This window comes from Peromyscus leucopus, chromosome 13, assembly GCF_004664715.2.
Source record: "Peromyscus leucopus breed LL Stock chromosome 13, UCI_PerLeu_2.1, whole genome shotgun sequence".
Classification (NCBI taxonomy): Eukaryota; Metazoa; Chordata; class Mammalia; order Rodentia; family Cricetidae; genus Peromyscus; species Peromyscus leucopus.
The window spans coordinates 7,970,951-7,992,539 of NC_051074.1; the positions used below are offsets into that span (position 1 = coordinate 7,970,951).

Below are 21,589 nucleotides of genomic sequence, written 5' to 3' on the forward strand. Positions count from 1 at the left end.
ATGGAAACAAGCCGGAAGGCCGCCTGCCGGACACTAGGACACAGACACGGGCACCGTGACCAATCAGAGAAGGCCTTGGCTCTCCCTTGGCCCGCCCCCAGGTCGTACCCTCCGCCAATGAGCGACGGCCGCCCCGTCGGGCCCACGCGCGCGGCTGTCTGCGCTTGTAGCTGCCAATAAAGTTCTCCGCAGCTTTGAATTTCCTTTTCTTTCTTTTTTTTTTTTTTTTAAAGCGCCCGCTGCGGTCACAGCGCAGTCCCCGCCCCGCCACTTCCGGTCCCGCCGCCGGGAGCCGGTGCGGCCGTGAGGGCTGTGGCGTCTTGCAGCCGTCGCTGGTCGGGCATGGTGTTGGATGCCGGCCCGCCTCGCCTGACTCGCGGTGCTCAGGTGAGCCGGTCGCGCGGGCTGAGGTGGCCCCCACCCCCACCCCGCGGCTCCTCTCGCCGGGCGCCGGGCGCCGGGGCCGCGAGGTCGGCGGCTGACGGGAAGCGCTGGGCGGGCAGCGAGCCCCCGCGGCTCTGAGGGCCGGGCCGAGGCGGACCCCGTGCCGCCGCCGCCGCCGCCAGCAAGGTCACGGTGCCGAGCTCGGGCCCGCCGGGAGACCGAGGCCGCGGCGAGGAGGCCGCTGCCCCCGGAGGGAGGCGGACGCGGCCCGCCACCGCGGCAGCGGGGAGGAGGGGAGGCCGGTCCCGCCTGGTCCGGTTCGGTCCCTGACCCGGTTCCGCGGCGGCGTGGTATCTCGGGTGTGGCCCTCCTCCCCGGCGGGCTCGGTGGCCTCGGTCTCGGGTGGGCATTGGGACCCGCCCCTCGGCGCCGCCGCCGGTGGGTTGGAGTGACCGAGAAGGCTTCGCGGAGGGGAGCTTGGCCTCTAGGTAGAGATCTGCTCTCCCCAAGTCCCTGCTAGGGCTAGATGGCGAAGGGAAGGAGGGCATCCCTGGACCTGGTTGTGAGAGTGGACAGAGGTTCCAGAAGTGAGCGGGATGGTGTGGACCGGTGAGGCTGCTGGTGGCCCTGGTGCAAGAGGCTTCCCGGCTGGTGGGGCAGGGAGCTCGGCTGTGGGAGTTAAGAGGGCTAATAGTGATGGAGGAGCTTCGGGAGCCCTACTTGGGCCGAACTACCTGGCATTCGGTCCCCGGAATCAAAGATGGGCTCCGGAGGTGGTCAGTCCGTAAACCTGGTGGGCGAGAGACCCCTGGGTACTGTCATGCTGTACGGTGCAGAGGTGTAGACGGTTTTCCTGTCCCGATCTGTTTCCTTAGGCTTGGGAGGCTAAGTAAGGGTCTCTAGTGACCTGTAGTTCTCACGTAAATGCTTGGATTCGAACGATCTGTGAGGAGTTAGCCTCACCTTGAGCTGCCTGGTCCCGCACAGGTGACGCGGGCCCCATTTCACCATGGCACAGAGGAATGCTGAGTAAGCAGGACCCGATGAGACTTGGTGGTAAATAACAAGCTGGGATCTTCTTGGGTGGATGGCCTAAAATTCGGTCCCACCCAGAGGAGGAACTAACTGGGCCAATTACAACTTGTGGAATTTAGAGACTGAGCGTGCTGTTCAGAATAGCTGATCTGTTCCCCAAATACTGCCTTAGTCACGGTGTGATTGTCGAGAAACGGGAAGTTTGGGTTAAAGTCCGGTTTTCCAGAGGTGGGCCGTGTTGAGGAGAGGAGGAGAATTCTGAGGCAGCTGCAGGTAGTCTGCTAGCCTTTGGATAGTTTGAGTAATTATTTTTGTTCCCTTTGTGTAGATTTAATTTTCTGATTATGGGAACATTTCCGAATTGGGACTGCTTTGTTCCTCCTGTGGCATGTGGAAGTGATACAGATGATAGAAGAATTAGTGGGTACTCCTTCCTGTCTTACATGCCGTAGAATATTAGAAAGTGCATGTTGTGTTTTCTCTGGAGACAGCACCAGTGTTTTCTACCCTGCAAGGCCTTTGCACAACATGTCTATTTAAAGTCTACAAACTTCCTGAGGATTACAAGCTAGAGTCTATGCCTTGCAGAGCTGAGCATACCCATCCTCTGCCTCGGAGAAGGCCTCGGGAGGGGAGGGGTATGAAAGCATTAAGCACCACAGCAGTGTGCTGGGAAGGCCTGGCTCTTGCCAGGTCCCTGAGCAGGGCAGCTCCTCAGGGTGTGGAGCAGTGTGTGCCCTGGCTTCATTTCCCATAAAGTTCTGTTATGGCCACTAGGGGACTGCCTACTAAACTATTGATCACTGTTTTTCTTTTTCACCTTTTCCTGTTCGCTTCACGGACACCAAAGGTGAATATCTATCTGCTGATCCTCCTGTGGAGCATCCCATATTCCTCCCTAATTCCCCAGTGGTAGATAGTCTTATTATCTACCTCTGCATTGTCAGGCTCCCTGGATGTCCCCAGGTCTGAGCACATAGTGGTGGGCTTGGACTTGGCCAGGGTGGCACACGCTACCTCAGGCTCCTGTTTGAGAAATTCCTGAAAAGATCATTCCAGGTGGGGCCAAGGCAGGAAAGCATTGCTCTGTTCTGTTTTGGTAACTTGTGGGCTGAAGCCTCCCGGGGGAAGTGACTTAGCAGTGGAACCATACTGTGCCTGAAGTGAAAACTGAAGGTCTGTGGTGTCCATAGTGGGCTCATCTCTTCACGTAGATGCCCCTGAGGAGAAGGAGTTGTAGAGTGGGACTGAAGAAACAGGTGCTAGTGTGCTTTCAGATGTTTGCCAACTGCACTGAGGTATGATTGAACTGCCCCATCACTTCATGATTGATCAGTGTAAACCTGACACCATGACCATGCTTACAACACACCTTCCAGAAGAAACTAGGTTTTTGTGGTGAGTGCTTCTTGTAGCCAAGTGTCTTGGACTCTTACCCTCCAGGCGTGTTGTTCCAAGGTCCACATTGAGCATGTGCGTGCGTGTGTGTGTGTGTGTGTGTGTGTGTGTGTGTGTGTGTGTGTGCGCGCGCGTGCACACGCGCGCATGCGTTGAGAATCTTTCCCAGATTTCAGTGCTATGAGTTTATGCATCCTAACATGCCATATAAGAATTGTTGGGGCCGGGCTGCGGCAGCGCACGCCTTTAATCGCAGCACTAGGAGGCAGAGCCAGGAGAATCTGTGTGAGTTCAAGGCCAGCCTGGTCCACAGAGTGAGCTCCAGGACAGGCACCAAAACTTCACAGAGAAACCCTGTCTCAAAAAAAAAAAAAAAAAAAAAAAAAAAAAAAAAAAGAATTGTTTGGTGCATTTAGACAAATATACTTTGTTTTGTTTTGGTATTTTTATTTATTTTGCTTGTTGGTGTATGATCCCCTTTGTAGCCCAGGCTAACCTCCAACTGACAATCTTCCTGCCTTAGCCTCCCAAATACTGATGTTACAAGTATGTGCCACTGTGCTCAGTGTGACCAGTTCTCAGTATGGCAGGGCCATGTACAGTTTGGAAGATCATATCCATTGTCTTGTTTTTGTGATATGTGTTACAAAATGAAATCTGACATCACTAAGGATACATAAAAGATGGCATGAGAAACTAGCGAAAGACCTGGGTTTGAGATGTTTTAAAATACCAGTGAAGAGAGGAATATCCTTGTTTCCAGGGTCTTAGCCTCAAGTTTGACCTCTTGGATAAAGCTTTTCATCTGGAAAATTGTAGATCCTTTTTGACTGAAAAAATTATCAAACCAGTATTGAAAGGAAGTAATTTTAAAACAAGAAAGGAAATTATGCAAATATTGAACTGTTCACTTACTCTTGCTAAAGTCCCTCTCTGGAAGTGTCAAGTATGAGGAGTGTCTGATTGATGGAAGTGTGTAGTAGAAACAGAAGGCAGATTCTGGAGGTAGGAATTGCTGACACCCTAATGTAAATTGTGCTCTGGGTGATAATACCTTCACACAGGTCCATCAGTTAGAACAAATAAAGCCTCTTGGAGGGAATGCTGATCATGGGAATGGAGAGAAGAGTGCATGGAAAGGGCCCGTACCTTCTGCCCAACAATTGTGTTGCTCTAATGCTGCTTTTAAAATAAACAATTGAAGGCTTAAGGAGTGGGTGGCAGTTTTTCATCCTTTATGCAGGCAGTCGGGAGCATTACCTCACCTACCTTTGGGTTTTGCTGTCCTTCCCAGGGAGTTTGCAGCAGGAAATCTGAAACTCATAGGGGCTGGAAGCAGCCAGTGGAGACAGTCCAGTTTGGGGTGTTATCATTTGCTCTCGGTGTTGACATTGCAAATCAGTAAATGCAGCAGTCCTTTGAAGGCTCTGTACACTTCCCTTGAAGGGAGAAGGAAAGCAAAGCATCAGCTGTCTCTTCTGCCCTAGAGACTTCTGCTCCCAGGCCGCACCTGGATCCCAGTGCTGCAGGGACACTTAATTCATTTGAAACCAGTGTGGGTAGCGCCTAAGTGCTGGCTGGGAAGCTTGGGGGTGGGTGGGCTAGATTGTGATTGAACTAGCACCCACTCTGTGCTTGGTGAATATGAAACTTTTGGCTCCCCAAATTTACAAAAAGTCACGTGGCTTCTTCATATCCATTGTGAAGGAATGCAGTTTTGTTAATATGTGTAGGAATTTCCTACACATGTAGAGAAAACCTGGAGGGAAAACACCTCTGTGTGTTTCCTGTCTAGTTGCTGTCTGGAGACGCGCTCCTTACTACTCTTGCCTGTCTTCCAGAAGAAAGGTGGCAGTAATGCTAACGCTGGCAAGCAAGCTGAAGCGGGATGACGGGCTCAAGGGGTCCCGGACATCAACCTCCACATCGGACTCTACTCGGAGGGTTTCTGTGAGAGACAAGCTGCTTGTTAAAGGTAACCGTCCTCCATGGAAGCTGTTTTTACACCCAGTAACAAAATAAAGCTTGCCCAGGGGCTCTTTGGAGATGGATGTCAAAAAGCCTGTTGAATAGAAATACTCCTTTGAAATGATTTGAACGGATGGTTATCAGCCAGGCATGCCTTTAATTCCAGGACTCTGGAGGAAGAGGCTGGTTCAAGGCCAGCCTCGTCTACACAGTGAGTTCCAGGACAGCCAGAGTTACATGTTTCAAAAAATTATACCCTGTTCCAAAAAAATAAAAATAGAATGAAATGTGATTGTCCCTTACAGTGGAATGATTTATACCAGGCAAAGGATGGGATTGTGATAGCAAGGAGATGATGGTGTTAGAACTGTGGTGTCTGACGCCCCAGGAATAGTCTTTGTTGGCTCTGCTATGCTGTGTTGTGGAAAGAATAAGGCAATAGGAGTTGGCAGGCCTGAGGCTCGTGGGTGCTGCTGTTATTCTCCTCTGTTATCCCTTTCCTGTGGGATGCACAGCAGTTTCCAGCCTGGAAAAGGTAATGTCTTAGAATCCTTTCCTGTTTCATGCAGGACACAGCCTAAGGAATCTTGTGATGACCTGGGTGTCTTCAAAGAATTATCATAGTACACAACACACACCATCTCACACAGATACTATATAAACTGTTAATAATGCATATTGTGGTTTTATTATTCGAATTCACAGAGTTATTATTAGAATTGTGTCTTAAGGGCATAGTCACTATTCATGTTTGTAAAAGAAAACTGTGTTTGATAAAGGGTTTCCTTTTGTGTTTGTGGGTGGTATATGTGTGGCTTGCATGTTCCTGTGTGCATGGGAAGGGCAAGGATGCACAGATGTCCACTTATGGAGGCATACACATGTGGAGGTGCAGAGGTTGAAGGCAGGGGGTTTGTACTGGCTTAGCAGAGTCTCTTTGTACTTTCCGGACTCAAATCTTGAATTAGCTTAAATCTTTCTGCCTGTCAAAAGACGAGAACATCCTCTATACACTGAATGATTAATATCTCTGGAAATTTAAACAGCATCGACTCAGCATTCCATGTCTGATCAAATTGTTCTTCACCAGAAGTTGGGCCCATTTAAACTTCCTCTTTTGATTGTCTAATAAATATTTGATTTTCATGATAGATAAACTAAAGGAACAGGATTCACAATTTTAAACTATATATTGAGTATGCTCTTGTTGTTGATCATTTCTGAGAATTTGGCTCTGCTCTTAAATTGCTTTCTAAAATTCTTGGTTAAATTCTATAGAAATGTAACACCTGATGCTGGAGAGTTCAGCCTCGTGTGGCAGGTTTGACTAACCCTAAAGCTGCCTAGGCCGAGAACCAGAGCTATGACTAGGTCCGTCCCAATATCCACTCCATCTATGATCTTATGGAGCATGTGAAGGGCAGGATCTCCACAACACGGGGTAACAACAGGATATCCAAGAGGGGTCCCAGACTGGGCCCAACATCAATAGTGAAACAGAAACTCAGAGGCATGGAACCAGACCAATGACTCTTTGCAATGAACACTTGCAAGTAATATATATGGACAAAGGGATTTCCTTCGTGACTCATTGGGTCACCCTGCAGCTTTTGATGAGATTCCTAGTTTTTTTCTTTTGTTGTTGTTTTTCTCTTAGATTTTTTTTTTTGGGGGGGGGGGGTATTGCAGGGGCAGGGGCAGAAGGCGGAAGTGAAGGAATGGGGGAAATGAATGGGATCAAGATGCATGATGTGAAAGACACATAGAATACATAAAAAGAAAATTAAAATTAAAAAAAAAAAAGAAATGTAACACCTGAAACAGATTGGGTTGTAAGCTTATTAAATAATATGATTGCTAGGGTAAAAACCCATAAAAAATAATCTCTTACTGATAAAGAGGTTGCAAATTATTTTTGTAACTAATTATTTTTCTACTAAATAAAGTACAGGTAAATTGTTTGATCCACATTGTTAATAATTGGTGAGTTGCATTAACATGTTACTTAGGATCTATAAAAAAGGATCCTCTTTTTAGGTTTTATAAAAATACTCCAAAGTATTACCTAAATTACCCCTTCAAATCCTATAGAGATATATTTAATGCTTTTATAGATGGCATATGTAAAAGGACCGTGGGAATAAAAGCTGATGATAAAATTGCTTAGTTAATTATTGCTTCTGTATCTTAAAGGCAAAATGATGCCTATCTGTGGAACTAGAGGCTTTGGGGGGAAAAAAGATGTCATGACAAACAATAATCAATGATGAATGGCCTCAACTAAAAGTAAATTTAAATGAGATTAAGATTAAAGGATTGCCCGGCGGCAGTGGCCCACGCCTTTAGTCCCAGCACTCGGGAGGCAAAGCCAGGCAGATCTACAGATTGAGATCCAGGACAGGCACCAAAACAACACAGAGAAACCTGTCTCAAAAAAACAAACAAAAAGAAAAGAAAAAAGATTAAAGGATTATTGGATTCTGGTGCTAAATGTATCTATAATTTCACAAGAATCCTGGGATCCCAACTGGCCTCTACAAGGCCACTCAATCTGTAGGCATTGGAATCTTTTCTAAAATAAAACAAAATATAATATGGATTAAATGTATAGAGCCTTAAAAAACAGATGAAAATGTTAAAGCCTCATATGGCTAATATAGCCATAAATTTATGGGCGAGAAATTTATTATAACAGTGGTGAGCTCAAATTAATATTCTTACAATTTCAGAAACAGCTCGTAAATTGATGTTTAAATTAGGTTATATTCCTGAAGTTGTAAGAATAGGTCACAGGCTATACAGGTTGTACAAAGACAAGATAAGACAGGAATTGGCTATCCAAATTTAAAGTAGGGGTCACTGTTGGTAGCCCAACTTTATGTCAATATTTTATAAATCAGCCACTGGAAATGACTCATAAACAATTTCCTTAGGTTGTTATTTATCATTATATGGATGATACTTTATTGGCTACTCTGATACAGATACCTTAGAAAAAATGTAATACAAAAAAATTTACTCTATTGGGGATTACAAATTTCTCCTTTAAAAAATATGCAAAGAGGAGATTCTCTTAACTATTTAGTCTATACATTAAATAAACTAAAAGTTCAGCCATAGAAGGTACAGATTAGAAAAGATCGACGGTATTCTCTTAATGATTTTCAAAAATTATTGGATGATATTGACTGGTTGCAGGCTACAATTAGATTGTCGACTCAAGAATTAACTAATTTGTTTCAAATTCTGCAAGATGACTCAGATTTAAACAGTCCTAGATAGTTAACAGCTGAGGCCAAAAAAAGAATTAGCCCTGATGAAACAAAAATTACAAAATACTTATGGATAGATTAGACCTTATAAAGAGATGCTTGTTAAACAGAAGGGGGATATGAGGGGCCCTAGAGATAGACTGCATAGTACCCTACTAAAAAAAAAATTATTTGTTTTGTTTTGTTTTTTGAGACAGGGTTTCTCTGTGTAGCTTTGCGCCTTTCCTGGAACTCACTCTGTAGCTCAGGTTGGCCTAGAGATCCACCTGCCTTTGCCTTCCAAATGCTGGGATTAAAGGTGTGTACCACCACCACCTGGTTGAAAATTTTTTTTAAATGCTAATGAAACAGGAGCAAAATTGATTTATGGAAAGGATTGCTGAATTGAGTCAGCCCATGTATTATAAATATTTTAACAGCAAATAATTCAGGGAAAGTGTTAAGTTAGGGCCGAGGTTATACTTATGTTTTCACAGGAGATAATAAATTGTGGATTCCATTGAAATTAATAAAAATTCACCAGGAGCAAAAGACATCTTGCAGATGCTTCAGATGCAGGGATGCCTCTGCCAAAGTCAATACACAGGAGACCTTTGCAACAACTAATCCTCCCACCTGGGGACAGCCTAAGAGTGTATATGACTCACAAGCCTCTGAATGCTACACCATGCTCTCTGTGGTAATGATGCAGGTAAAAGGAATGGATCATAATAAGTTTTATATACTTCATGCATCTGGTTTTAAAGGACAAGAGATTAATGCTACTAGTTGCATAAATCTACTGTTCTGTAAGATGAGGGTTACCAACAAGGAACCTGACTGGGTACATTGGCAACAATGTAAGAGTGAGAAACTCTTACATTGTTGCTGATTAATATCTCCAAAGGAGACATCATTGATTGGAGCCCTTATGGCTCCCCTCAAGGGAAATATCTCACTCAGAGTTGAGATGGAAACGGTATAATATAAATGAAACTATGGAAATCAGTGCTTCTGTTAATAAACCTATTCGGTGGCATGGAGTTGGAATGGCAAGTCCTCTCCTGCAATTTAGCAATTCAATTCAGACTAACTTGTGGAAATTGGCAAGTGCCTTCCACCCTCTTAAGGTGTAGGAAGGAAAATTAAACATTAAGGATGATAAGTACACTCTGTCTTTAGACTAAATCAAAGCCCTCCTTTTATGGCATATGTACCATTACCTTACCTGCTATTAAAGGGGCCTGTACATTGGCACTTGTGAATGGTGTACCCTTCATACTTATGTTAATTCTAGTATGTTTTAAAATTTGACCTTTGAAAGTTTATATATTCTTAGAGCAAGACCAGCAATCTGGATACCAGTAAAGTTGTTGAGGCCATGGTAAAACTCTCCTATGATGGTCCTGGTACAGAAGCCACCTACAAGAATATTTAGAGGAACACGTGGTATGGTTGGACTGATGGTTGCAGTTATTATGGGAGTCATTGTATTGACAGCTATGGGAACAACCGCTGGAGTGGCCCTTCATAAAGAAATCCAAACCGCTAAATTCATTAGAGACTGGCATAGACATTCAAAAATCCTTTGGACTGAACAAATAAAATTGATAATGAGATAGTGAATGAATTAGCTAAATTAAGGCAAGCTATTGTATTATTAGAGGATCAGTTAAAAATTTTGAAGAAGCAGATAAAATTAAAATACAATTGAAATGTTTCTTGTTATTGTATCACACCCTTAAGATTTAATGAAAACAAGTATGTTTGAAAAAAGGTTAAGATGCATTTGTTGGGTCACCCTAATTCTTCTCAAATGGTTTTTGATTTATAAAAAGAAATTTAAAAAACCTTTACAAAACAGTTACCTGATACAACAGGAACAAACATTATGAAAAATCTAGCAGATATCATAGCCTCATTCAATCCTATGAGTCACTTTAATAGATTTCTTATCCTAGCAGGTGTTGCTGTTGTTCTAGAAATAGTATTGGGTTTAAAATGTGTTTTGGTATACTTGTGTAAGATTGTAAGACAAATAGATTTTTTTTTTAAAAAAACAAGGCTATATTTGTTGTAAGCCTGCATAACTTACAAGATAATTGGTTTTTGTTTTTTGTTTAATAAAAAGGGGGATCTGTGGCTGCATTCCTGCTGAGCCACACCTGGCCTGGCTCCAGAAAATAGCACCTAGCCCTAGTCCATCCTTTGTTTAATTGATACCTTTTGTTTCTCTAGCTGCCCTATGTGATTCTTGTCTGAAAGTTTCCTAAGGATACAAAGCCTATGCAAAACTTGGTTCAGGAAACCCAGAAAACCATGGTACCGAATTGCACTTGGCATTGTATTATTGGGAGCTCCTTTCAGGTTGTTTTGAGCATATGGAAATTAACTGGCTAAACTGTAATAGAGAGAAATAAAAATGCCCTAGGTGAAGGGAAAGTGCTTCAATCCTTCAAGGTTGGACCCCCATGCAGCCATGAAAGGCTAGATTCATTCTTCAGATGCCTCGTTCTTAAGTTTCCACAGATCCGCGTGAACCCACACACCCATGTCGCAACAAACAGTGACAGGATCAGGCCCTGACTGTACTGCTGACACAAAATGTTATGTTCCTTGAAAATAGTAGTGTAGCATACAGAACATCCCACAGCACGATAGGAGCATCTTTCTCATGATCTAGAGTCTGGGAGGCTAAGGTTAAGAAAGCAGGATTGGGCTCAGTGATAAAGCCACTTGCCTTACATGTACCAGGCCCTGGGTTCCATCCCCACCATCACAGAAAAAAAACAAAGTGTCTGGTGAGAACTCTACTTTGCTTTCAATATGCAACCAGGTTGCTGAATCCTAGGAGGACACTGGTCCCTTGGGAAGGAAGAGACAAGAGTTTAAATGGCTCTAAATCATTCTTGTGAACAGAGCCCTCACAACTTAATCAGGATACCACTTCTTAATACTACCACATTGGCGATTAGGTTGTAATATGAATTTTGGGCACCTTCAGACCTGAGCAAGTATTGAGGGTCAAACCATAGCAAGCACTTTAGGGGTAATTGCAGGGATGATGCTTCCTTTTCCACCTGAAGAGCTGAGACTTCCTTTTCCACCTGAAGAGGCCTGCAGTAGTTGCAGGAGGATGGTCAGACTCACCTCTCAGGGGTGAGGCAGGCTCTAGGAGCACAGATTTTAAGCATTGCAGTTCAAAGAGCAGAGAGAGATGCAAGTTAACAGAAAAAAAAAAAAAGATTTGACAGAGTCTGCCCACCCTGTGCCTAGGGACTCATCTGGGAGTTTTCAGATAGCTCCAGGGTGTTCATGGTGAAAAATCTTTCTAGACAAAAATCCCTTTAGGGACTTTGAAGAGTCTGAGTTAGCAAGATTGCTTTAATTGAGATTATTGTCCTAGGTCATAAAGTGGGCTCCTGTGAAGATGTCTTTCATTGAGTATAGACAGGTTCTAGGACACTGATTATGTTTAGAACTTAATACTGCAGACTGCATTCCTAAAGGGGGAGGCAGGAACTTGTCATGCAGGGCAGCTAAAAAATATCTTGAGACTGTACAGTAGAGGAAGGTGAAGAAAGCAGGCTGAGGGATGATCACACTTGGAGGAGAATGTCCCATTATAGCTTTTGCTCAGTTCTTAAAGCTGTCACCAACCTGGCAAAAGGCTCAGGCCTTCCTGCTTTGCTTTTAGTCAGGTGGGGGCTGTCTTAGAAGGTGTCTAGCCTATGGTAGTAGTCCTAGAACAAAGGCCATGTGTCCCCAGCCCCAGTGAGAGGGCATCTGGACAGTGTACCACAGAAGACTGTCCTCTACACTGGCATCCCAAAGAGCCAAGGGAAAGACTGTAGACATTAACGGGCCCAAAATAGGTGCTTTTATATATAGGTAGGGGATGGGCTCATGGGGCCCTGCCACTTACTGGTGAACTCGCTGCTGGCTGGTGTCCACTCCTGTCCTTGAGCCCAGCCAGGCACCTTAGAGTGAGGAATAATGTGTCCATGTGTGCTTGGGCCCTCACAATCTACCAGAGCTGTGGTATCTACCATGCCCCTGTGCTAACGTGGCTCCTGAAGGTGAGAGAGGTCCCCAAGTCTGTTCCCAGTGCTAGACTCCCACACTACTCTCTGGGAGTGGGTCAGGGTACAGCTTTCCACATTGCCAAGGTTGTCACAGCATTTGACAGCATATGAATATGAGGGGTAGCTAACAGTCCAAGGAGTCCTGCTAACAGTCAAGTAGGAGGGCAGCCATCTGAGCACATACAGCCTTGTGTTCTGTTGAAGGTTAAACACCAGTGAGGCTGTTCAGGGAACCTGGATAGCCGCCATCAGTACATCAAACAGCATAAGGGGCAGGAGGGCCATGGAAGCCATAGGTGGGCAGCCAACTTGTTATTTTCTGCGCTCATGTCAAAAGTAGGTGGTATGCAGTCCAGGGCTACATTCGTAGCAATACTAGGCCTTTGTTAGAGGAAACTGCTTTCTCGGGGTTGCGATTTGCATTTTAGAGTGGCATTAGAACACTTTTGGTGAGTGAGTTTGCTCTATCAGTGCTGAGGCCAGTGTCCTGGGAATGAAGGGCTCAGCTCCTATACTGACGTCTGAAGTTGGAACTCAGTTCTGCTAAGCCCATGTGCATCTCTGACTGGACTGGCCATTTATCTTAGCTTACTCTGCTACAACAAACCTCTACAGATTGGGTAACATAAGCCACACATTTCTCATAGTTCCAGAAGCTGATTTGATGTTCCAGATCAAGTCCTAGTGAGGTCTTCTTGGTTTATAACAAATGGCTGTCTGCATGTGTCCTCAGCAAACAGAAGAAAGGAGGTCTTGAAAGGGAGGGTGGTTTTCTGCTGAGGACACAGAGCTTCAGTATGTGAAGGGAGAAGGGACACAAATTTAGGCCACATGAGGAGAGAAGGTCTCAATGTCTCCATATATTCACAGCAGGGGCCCTGCCACCTTGTAAGGCAAAAGTGTTTACGTGCCCCGCATTTGCCAAACATTTGTGCCCAACCTAGAGTAGGGCTGGGGCAGGCTGTGTGGCTCCCACCATGAAGGGTATGCAGATGGGTAGCAGATCTGGAGGACACAGCTAGAGCCCAGTGTTAGGAGCTGCCCAAAGCAAGAAGAGGTGAGTGCGGGAGGTGTGGGAGCCATTGTGAGAACTGCATGAACTTTGTAGTCTGGTTATACTCACACTCCAGTGGATTCTGGGGTGATTCTTACATAGAAAGGAAAATAATTTAATTTCTTAGAAGGAAGTTATGCAGCCACTGAGTTATGCAAGGTGTCAGGTGCCTCCCAGAAATGCTAAGCCACCTAGCAAAAGAGGTGTTAACTTGTGAAAGTACCGTGCAGATTTGACGAGGTGTTTTGTAGTCTGCACTGGGCTAGACAAAGTGCCAGGCATCTTTATTGAAATCCCATGTCCCAAGGATTCTATTCCCAGGCCTGCTCTGACAGGTGGAACAGAGGATTCCTGGTGTGGTCAGCAGGCTGTGTTTGGGCCTCCCCTCAGCACCCTCCTTTCCTTGGGTGAGTTACACTGAACATGATGAATACAGGCAAAACCTTAAATTTATTGATATCATGTAGAATTAGAACTTTTTATTAAGTTTATGTGTATAATGGCATTAGATCATCTTTTCACAGGTAGTGGTCTGAAGCAGTCTGAATGACATGTCCTCCAGATTTGTACATTCAAATCTTAACACTTGGGTGGTATTAATTAGGAGGTAATTCATGAGGGTGGAATTGCTATGAGTGGAATCAGTACTAATAAATCAATACTAGACAGTTTCCTTGCCTTTCCTACCATGTGAACACACAACAAGAATTTGCTATATATGAGGGCCCTGGGCCCTCACCAGATTCAGAATCTGCTGGTGCCTTGGTCTTGGCTAGCCATCCTTCAGAATTATAAAAAATAAGTGTCTGTTTGCAAACCACCTACATGTACGATATTTTTGTTGTAACAGGCCACACAGACCAAGAGTTAGAGAACAACACTAATTTAGGTGCCTGGGCCTACTTAGGATTTTTAATGATACTGGAGTGATTGAGGACTGGGGCATCCAGGGTTTTAGAATCCTTGTAGCTACTAGATTGTGGGGGATAATATACAGAACTCAAATTACTAAAAAATCAGTAAATCCTTTACACAATGTGGCTATATATACATGATAACTTTTTAAAATAAAGTTATTGAGTAGAATCACATTAGCAAAATACTCCCTAAGTACTGATGTGATGAAGGTCTTTATTTTTTTAATGATTTGTTAATTTTTTATTTTATGTGTACTGTTGTTGGCTGCATGTATGTCTATGTAGGGGTGTTGGAGGCCCTGGAGCTAGAGTTAACACAGACAGTTGTGAGCTGTCATGTGGGTGCTGAAAAGTGAAGCTAGATCCTCTGGAAAAACAGCCAGTACTCTTAACTGTTGAGCCGTTTCTCCCCCGCTGCCCCTTTTTCTTTTTGGTTTTTGAAAGGGTTTCTGTGTGTAGCCCTGGCTGTCCTGGAACTTACTCTGTAGACCAGGCTGACATTGAACTTGCTTGCCTCTGTTTCCTGAGTGTTAGGATAAAAGGTGTACACCACCACACCTGCCTTTAATGAGGGTCTTTAATCTCCATACATCCACACCATTTCCAGAAGAGAAGTGGAACATTGGTCAAGATATCTGCCCAGTTCCTTCCAATCCTCCCACCCATATTCTACCCTATAACCTTGCCTGTGCATGTGCCCAGATTTCACTTCTTCATCCTGTGGCACTGGACTAGCCTATTGAGCCTTTTGCTTCTACTGGTCATTATCTGTTTGATATGAAATTCATACCCAGTGGGCAGGGTTCCAGTTGTCACTAGGTGAATCTGGATGACAGAATAAAATATGCTAGTATTTGCTTCAAAAACAGTTTAGTTTCATGGATAGTACTTAAAAATGATGATTGTAAATGACTCATCTGTGGTCTTAGCTCTCTGCCAGTCTTCCCCAGGAAGGGCAAGAGCAGCATTTGACAAACACAACTCCAAGGTCACTGCAGTCAAACATAGTGGCAGTGCACCTTTCACAGATTTATTTTTGTTTGAGAAAGGGTCTCCCTGTATAACTCAGACTGATTTCAAGTTCAGGGTCCTTCTGCCTTAGCATCCTGAGTGCTGGTTTGTAGGCATGAGCCACCAACCCCAGTCTTTAAGTATTTTTTAAAAGTACCTGTGACTACCAAAAGGGTGGACTCAAGGCTTTTGGTCAGTGATGGAATTTATTGCCTTTCCAGCCCCAGCAGGAGGATTGATCTGCCGGTCCTCCTCTTCACCCCCTGACCTGTGGATTTTATATTTCCTTTTTCTCAACATGAGAATATCACTGTAGGAGCACATTGACTCTGGCACCCTGGAACGTGAAGGGATGTGGGCCCTTCCCTTGCCCTAGTTCTTCGTGCCCAATCACCTTTGCTGGCTAATTGTCTGATCTGGATTGCTGAACACTAAAGCAGAGGCTACCAGTCTCCAGCAAAAGGCTCTGCCTTCTCATTCACACTGCTAATACCTGTAAGCCTAAGGGTCTCCATACCTTGTGCCTCAGCTTGAATTCCCATTCATGTCGCAACATTCAGCATGCCTTCCCCACTTCTCCTGAAGGGCTCGTCTTGATGCTGGGCCTTTTGGCCAGTCACCTGTCTTCCCTTTCCTGCTCTATTTTGCATTTTTTCTCCTGAATTTCTGCCATTTACTTGACAGCAGGCAGGTCTGACCCTTGGTGACCACTGGCTGCTTCCCTGCTTTCACCTGGTGCTTGCCGCCCGATGCAGAGGCCACTTGCCCTCTCCTCTGCCCTTCTTGTGCTGTTGTTCCCTTGAGGAGAACTTCAGAACTTGTGTTGAGGGTTCTCCTCAGACTCTTTCGTGTTCCTGTCCCTATTTTTCCACCTCATTCCCCCTGACTTTGCTGTCATGTGGACTGTGCTTTGCCAGCACTTACACTGTCTGCCTTGTACCTGCTTGGAATGTGCTTTTACCCCATCTGTGTGGAACTAAAACTGTACATATTCTTCAAAGCAGCTTGGAGACTTCCTGCCTGTCTCCAGTCTCAGAATTTATTCAGCCATAGATCTAGACCACGCTGCTTTCTGTCCAAGGCATAGACAGCTCTACTGGCCTGTTTATTGCCTGCTGTGGGATGGTCTGTATGTCAAATTGCTCTGATTGGTCAATAAATAAAACACTGATTGGCCAGTGGCTAGGCAGGAAGTATAGGCGGGACTAACAGAGAGGAGAAAAGAAAGAACAGGAAGGCAGAAGGAGACACTGCCAGCTGCTGCCATGACAAGAAGCATGTGAAGACACCGGTAAGCCATGAGCCATATGGCAAGGCATAGATTTATGGAAATGGGTTAATTTAAGATATAAGAATAGTTAGTAAGAAGCCTGCCACGGCCATACAGTTTGTAAGCAATTTAAGTCTCTGTGTTTACTTGGTCTGAGCAGCTGTGGGACTGGCGGGAGATAGAGATCTGTCCTGACTGGGCAAGGCAGGAAAACTCTAGCTACAATTGCCAGGGTGTCATGTCCTGTGCCCCCTCCCAATAATATTTTCCTTGTGGTTGATTATGATTTTACAAACCTACATGGTGTATATGTAGTAAAACAATTACTAATCAAGTGAATTCATATATCCATTTTCTGTGTGGTCACATTAGCATTCTGAACTTACTCCTACCTAACCCTAACTTTGTACCTTTGCTAGTGACCTCCTCCCTTGTCACCATTATTCTGTTTCTCTGTATTCAACAGTTTGTTTCTTCTCTGTTGGCTTGTTTCACTTAGCATGATGGTCTTTGGTCCATCCACATTTTCACAAATGGCAGGATTGTCTTTGCTGATGCTGAGTAGTGTTCCTTACACATCCCATAGTTTCTTCGTTATTCAGTAAATTCTTGGGCTGATTCTGTATCTTGGCTACCATGAAAAATAACTGCAGTGAGCATGGTAGTGTTTGTCCCTCTAAAAGAGTGGTCTCAACCTTCCTAATGCTGTGACCCTTTAGTACAATTTCTCATGTTTTGGTGACCCCCAACCATAACATTATTTCCATTGCTACTTCATAACTAATTTTGCTAGTTATGAATGGTAATGTAAATACCTGATATGCACAGGTTGAGAACCACTCTTTTTTTTTTTTTTTTTTTTTTTTTTTGGTTTTTTGAGACAGGGTTTCTCTGTGTAGCTTTGCGCCTGTCCTGGAGCTCACTTGGTAGCCCAGGCTGGCCTCGAACTCACAGAGATCCGCCTGCCTCTGCCTCCCGAGTGCTGGGATTAAAGGTGTGCGCCACCACCGCCCGGCTAAGTGAGATCCAGAGAACCACTCTTAAAAGGTACTGATTCATTTATTTTAAGTATATATTCAGACGGTTGCTAGGTCATGTGGTATTTTTTTCCCTCTATTTTTAGAATGTTGAGGTGCTATGGATATCGTTCTGTATAAATAAAACACTGATTGGCCAGTGGCCAGGCAGGAAGTATAGGCGGGACAAGGAGAGAGGAGAATTCTGGGAAGTGGAAGGTGGAGTCAGGGAGTCACTGCCAGCCACCACCATGACAAGCAGCATGTGAAGACGCCAGTAAGCCACTAGCCACGTGGCAAGGTATAGATTTATAGAAATGGATTAATTTAAGCTGTAAGAACAGTTAGCAAGAAGCCTGCCACAGCCATACAGTTTGTAAGCAATATAAGTCTCTGTGCTTACTTGGTTGGGTCTGAACAGCTGTGGGACTGGCGGGTGACAAAGATTTGTCCTGACTGTGGGCAAGGCAGGAAAACTCTAGCTACATTGAGGGACCTCTGTTTTTTATAACTGTACTGATTCACGTTCCTGTGCAAATTGTGTGTAGGTTCCCTTTTCTTTGTATCCTCAGCAACTTTTTCTTTGTATCCTCAGTTGCTACCTCTTATCTTTCTGGTAGTAGCCAACCAGAAAGATGTGAGATAGCAGTCATGGTCTTGTTTTGATATATAATGACTGCTTGTATATTTTCATAAAACTGGTGGCCATTTTTATCTCTTTGGAGAAATGTCTGTTCAGGTCCTCTGCCTAATTTTTATTTTTTATTTTCTATTGTGTGTACTCCATATTTTTTTACATTAAATCCTTTTCAGCTACATGATTTGCAGACATTTCCTCTCAGCCTATCTATATAGACTACCTTTTCTTTGCTGTGCTGTAGTGTTTTAGCTTAATGTAGTCCCACGGTTTAATTTTTGCTTTTCTTGTTTGAGCTTTACAAAATTACAACAAAAAAGTCATTGCTAAAGCCAGGTTGGGGAACTTCCTCCACCACCACCCCTTATGTTTAAGCCTGTATTCATTTGGATAGTTTGTGTGAGGACACCTAGTTGTCCCCAGAAGAGCCCCTCATTTCCCCCTGTTGTCTTGGTGCTCTGGCATGTTAGTTGACTGTACATGCTTATTAGGTTGGCTCTAGCCTCCCCCTGGTGTTCTGTTGGCCTCTGTGTAACAGAATTTGAAGTCAAAAAGAGCAGTATTAACTTTGTCGTTCATCCTCAAGATTCTTTGGTCTTCATATGGTTCTAGAGGTTCTGGGAAGAATGCCACTGAAACTGATGGGGATTGCACAGTGTCTGTGAACTTGATTGGATGGTGGGTACCATTTGGTTGCTCATTGGTTTCTACTCACAGTATTTTACAGTTTGAGAGTACAGACCTTTCATCTCTAAATTTAGTCCTTGCCGGGCGGTGGTGGCGCACGCCTTTAAACCCAGCACTTGGGAGGCAGAGGCAGGCAGATCTTTCTGAGTTCGAGGCCAGGCTGGGCTACAAAGTGAGTTCCAGGAAAGGCGCAAAGCTACACAGAGAAAGCCTGTCTCAAAAAAAAAAAAAAAAAAAAAAAAAAAAAAAAAAAAAAATTAGTCCGGAATAATTCTGGTAAATGGGATTGCTTTCTCAATTTCTTTCTGTCTTTCTGTCCAGTGTTGGAGATTGAACCTAGGGACCCTCATATACAATATTCTACTCCTGAGTTACCTCCAGTCCTCTCTCCTCTCTCCTCCTTTTCCTCTCCTTCCCTTCTGTGTTCATACACTTTTTAATTTTTATTTTCTAAGGACAGGGTATGGTTCTGGAACTACTGGGTGGCCTTGAACTTCTAGAGAGCTTGTATTACAGGCGCATATCACCACACCTGACATTGTCTTTTTTTTTTTAATAGTTCATTATTAATGTAACAGATTGTTTTTTGGTTTGGTTTTGTGTGAGTGTGTGTGTGTGTTGATCTTGTGTTCTTTGATTTTATTTATTACGGCTTTTAAAAAATATTTATTTTTGGGTTTTTGAGACAGGGCTTCTCTGTGTAACAGCCCTGGCTGACCTCAAACTCAGATGACTTTGAACTCAGATTGCCTGCCTCTGCTGGGATTAAAGGTGTGCACCACCACACCCTGCATTAGTTTTAATGTTTAATGTTTGCTGTTGGAATCTAGGCCTCCTCTGTGTAATATGTCTTCCGTGAACAGCTCTGATGGTTCCATTTCTTTTCTTCTTGTGTTCTGTGGAATAGCGGAGAGAGTAGGCCTATTGTTTTCTGTCAACCAGATGGTAGAGAGTGAGACCTCGGCTCTTTTGATAGCAAGGTAGCTGTAGTTTTGACCTGTGGAAAGATGCTGGGCTTAAACACCAGTAAGTTACTGAAGATGTGAACTGAATAGTCCAAGGTCTCACGGGAGAGGACTGAGGTCAAGAAATGTAAGTTACAAGGAGGTAACTTGAAGAGACATATAATCACAGTTTAAAAAAAGTAGATATGTTGCTTGGGAGGAGTCATTTTTTTTAAAAACACTGTAATCACTGCTTACTTGTAGGCAATTGCTGTGTTTATGTGACATGACTTTTATTCTTATTAAAGTGAATTCTCTATTTTTTTTCTGCATTTATTGGTACTCTGCATGTCACCTTGTAAATGAGAAAACTAAATCGCTTAAAATATTAATTTTAGACCAGGTTTCAGTTCATCTAGCTTACTTCTTTTCTTCTGTAATCCTAGAAGAAATTGCTGATTTAAAGCTGATAATATGAAGATTCCTATTAACCACAGTCTCTTTATTTCTACAGAGGTTGCAGAACTCGAAGCTAATTTACCCTGTAAGTATAGCACGCTGGTCAAATTAGTACTATATAGTAATGACATGACGAAAACTTGCTTTAATAACTGAGTAGCTAAAAGCCTATTGTGTATGTTGCGAATGAATTTTAATTTTGTGCAAGAAGAATTTTTTGCAATATCTAGCTGGCATAGTGACACATGCCTTTAATCATAGCACTTGGGAGACGGAGGCAGGCTGATCTCTGAGTTCGAGGCCAGACAGGTCAACACAGTGAATTTCAGGATGGCTATGTAGAGGGTCCTTGTCTCAAAAAACAACAAAAAGAGGTTCTTTGGTCCTTCTGAATAGCACCTGTACAATACTGTCTCAGTGCTCCAGAGGCATGTTTGGTTAGTTGCCGTCCCTTCCTCCTACTCCCTGAGTGGGCAGGGGTGTAAGTCAGGAGCACACAGCCCTGCTTCCTAGGGAGTGCGCTCCCATTTGGTTCAGCAGGTGTTTACTGGTAATTGTTTTTGTGTTTGAGGAAAGGCAGCTTCCTGGCCATTCACCCCCAGACACATGGGCCTGGCTGTGTAGTTGTTCAGAAATGTACTTGGATAACATGTCAGATTCTATTTTTCTATCACTAATCTTCTCTCAGATCTTTTACATTTCAAATGTCTATGAAAGTTTGAAGGCTTTGATCATTTTACTGTTTTTTTTGTTAAAACTTTTTGTTGTGTTATTTGGTTTAAAAGTGCCGGGCGGTGGTGGCGCACGCCTTTAAACCCAGCACTCGGGAGGCAGAGGCAGGCGGATCTCTGTGAGTTCGAGGCCAGCCTGGGCTACCAAGTGAGTTCCAGGAAATGCGCAAAGCTACACAGAGAAACCCTGTCTCGAAAAACCAAAAAAAAAAAAAAAGAAAAAAAAAAAGTAATTCTAAGGATACCTGCTAATATGGGTAACCTATGTTGCGTGTGAGTTTTTTCTGTTTGTGTGAATATTGCAGAGGGCTTGGATTTTGATGTGGAGTCCCATTTCATATTTCTTGGAGAGGCCTCATTCCCACCGACACCTAAAGTTGGAAAGATAACGGTGGCGTGCAACCCTTGGGTGGTTGTGAAATTAGTTTGTGAGAACACAGATAAGTTGTTTGTTAAAGGGTTTTTGTTTTGTTTTGTGTATCCCTGACTAGCCTGACTTACTATGTAGACCAGGCTGGCCTCAAAAATCGGAGCTCTACTTGTCTCTGCCTCCTGGGATCAAAGGTGTATACCACCTGGCCAGGCTGAACAATTACTTTTGATGTCTAACATTTATGTGGGGAAGAGTAGGTTATCATAGAAAGTATATTTATTCTATGGGCCTCAGTGAAAACATCTTGAAATTTTGTGGATTGACTTCAAAGTTACTTCCATTTAGAACTGAAGGTATTGTCTGTGAATT

General features: G+C 43.9%; 1 protein-coding gene across 6 annotated transcripts in view; it reads left to right on the forward strand.

The window, feature by feature from the left end:
* Positions 1–259: 259 nt before the first annotated feature.
* Ube2f (ubiquitin conjugating enzyme E2 F (putative)) overlaps positions 260–21,589 on the forward strand; it is a 55,635-nt gene continuing 34,305 nt past the window's right edge. For 2 of the 6 annotated variants that reach the window (XM_037210121.1, XM_028880365.2), the window contains exons 1-2: positions 4,659–4,792; positions 20,172–20,201. In XM_037210121.1, the coding sequence (XP_037066016.1) occupies positions 4,675–4,792; positions 20,172–20,201 (148 nt within the window). In that variant the 5' untranslated portion in view covers positions 4,659–4,674. Of the gene's footprint in view, positions 388–789; positions 873–4,658; positions 4,793–20,171; positions 20,202–21,589 lie in introns of those variants that run through there. The other 4 variants (XM_028880361.2, XM_028880363.2, XM_028880364.2 and 1 more) reach the window with 4 other exon arrangements.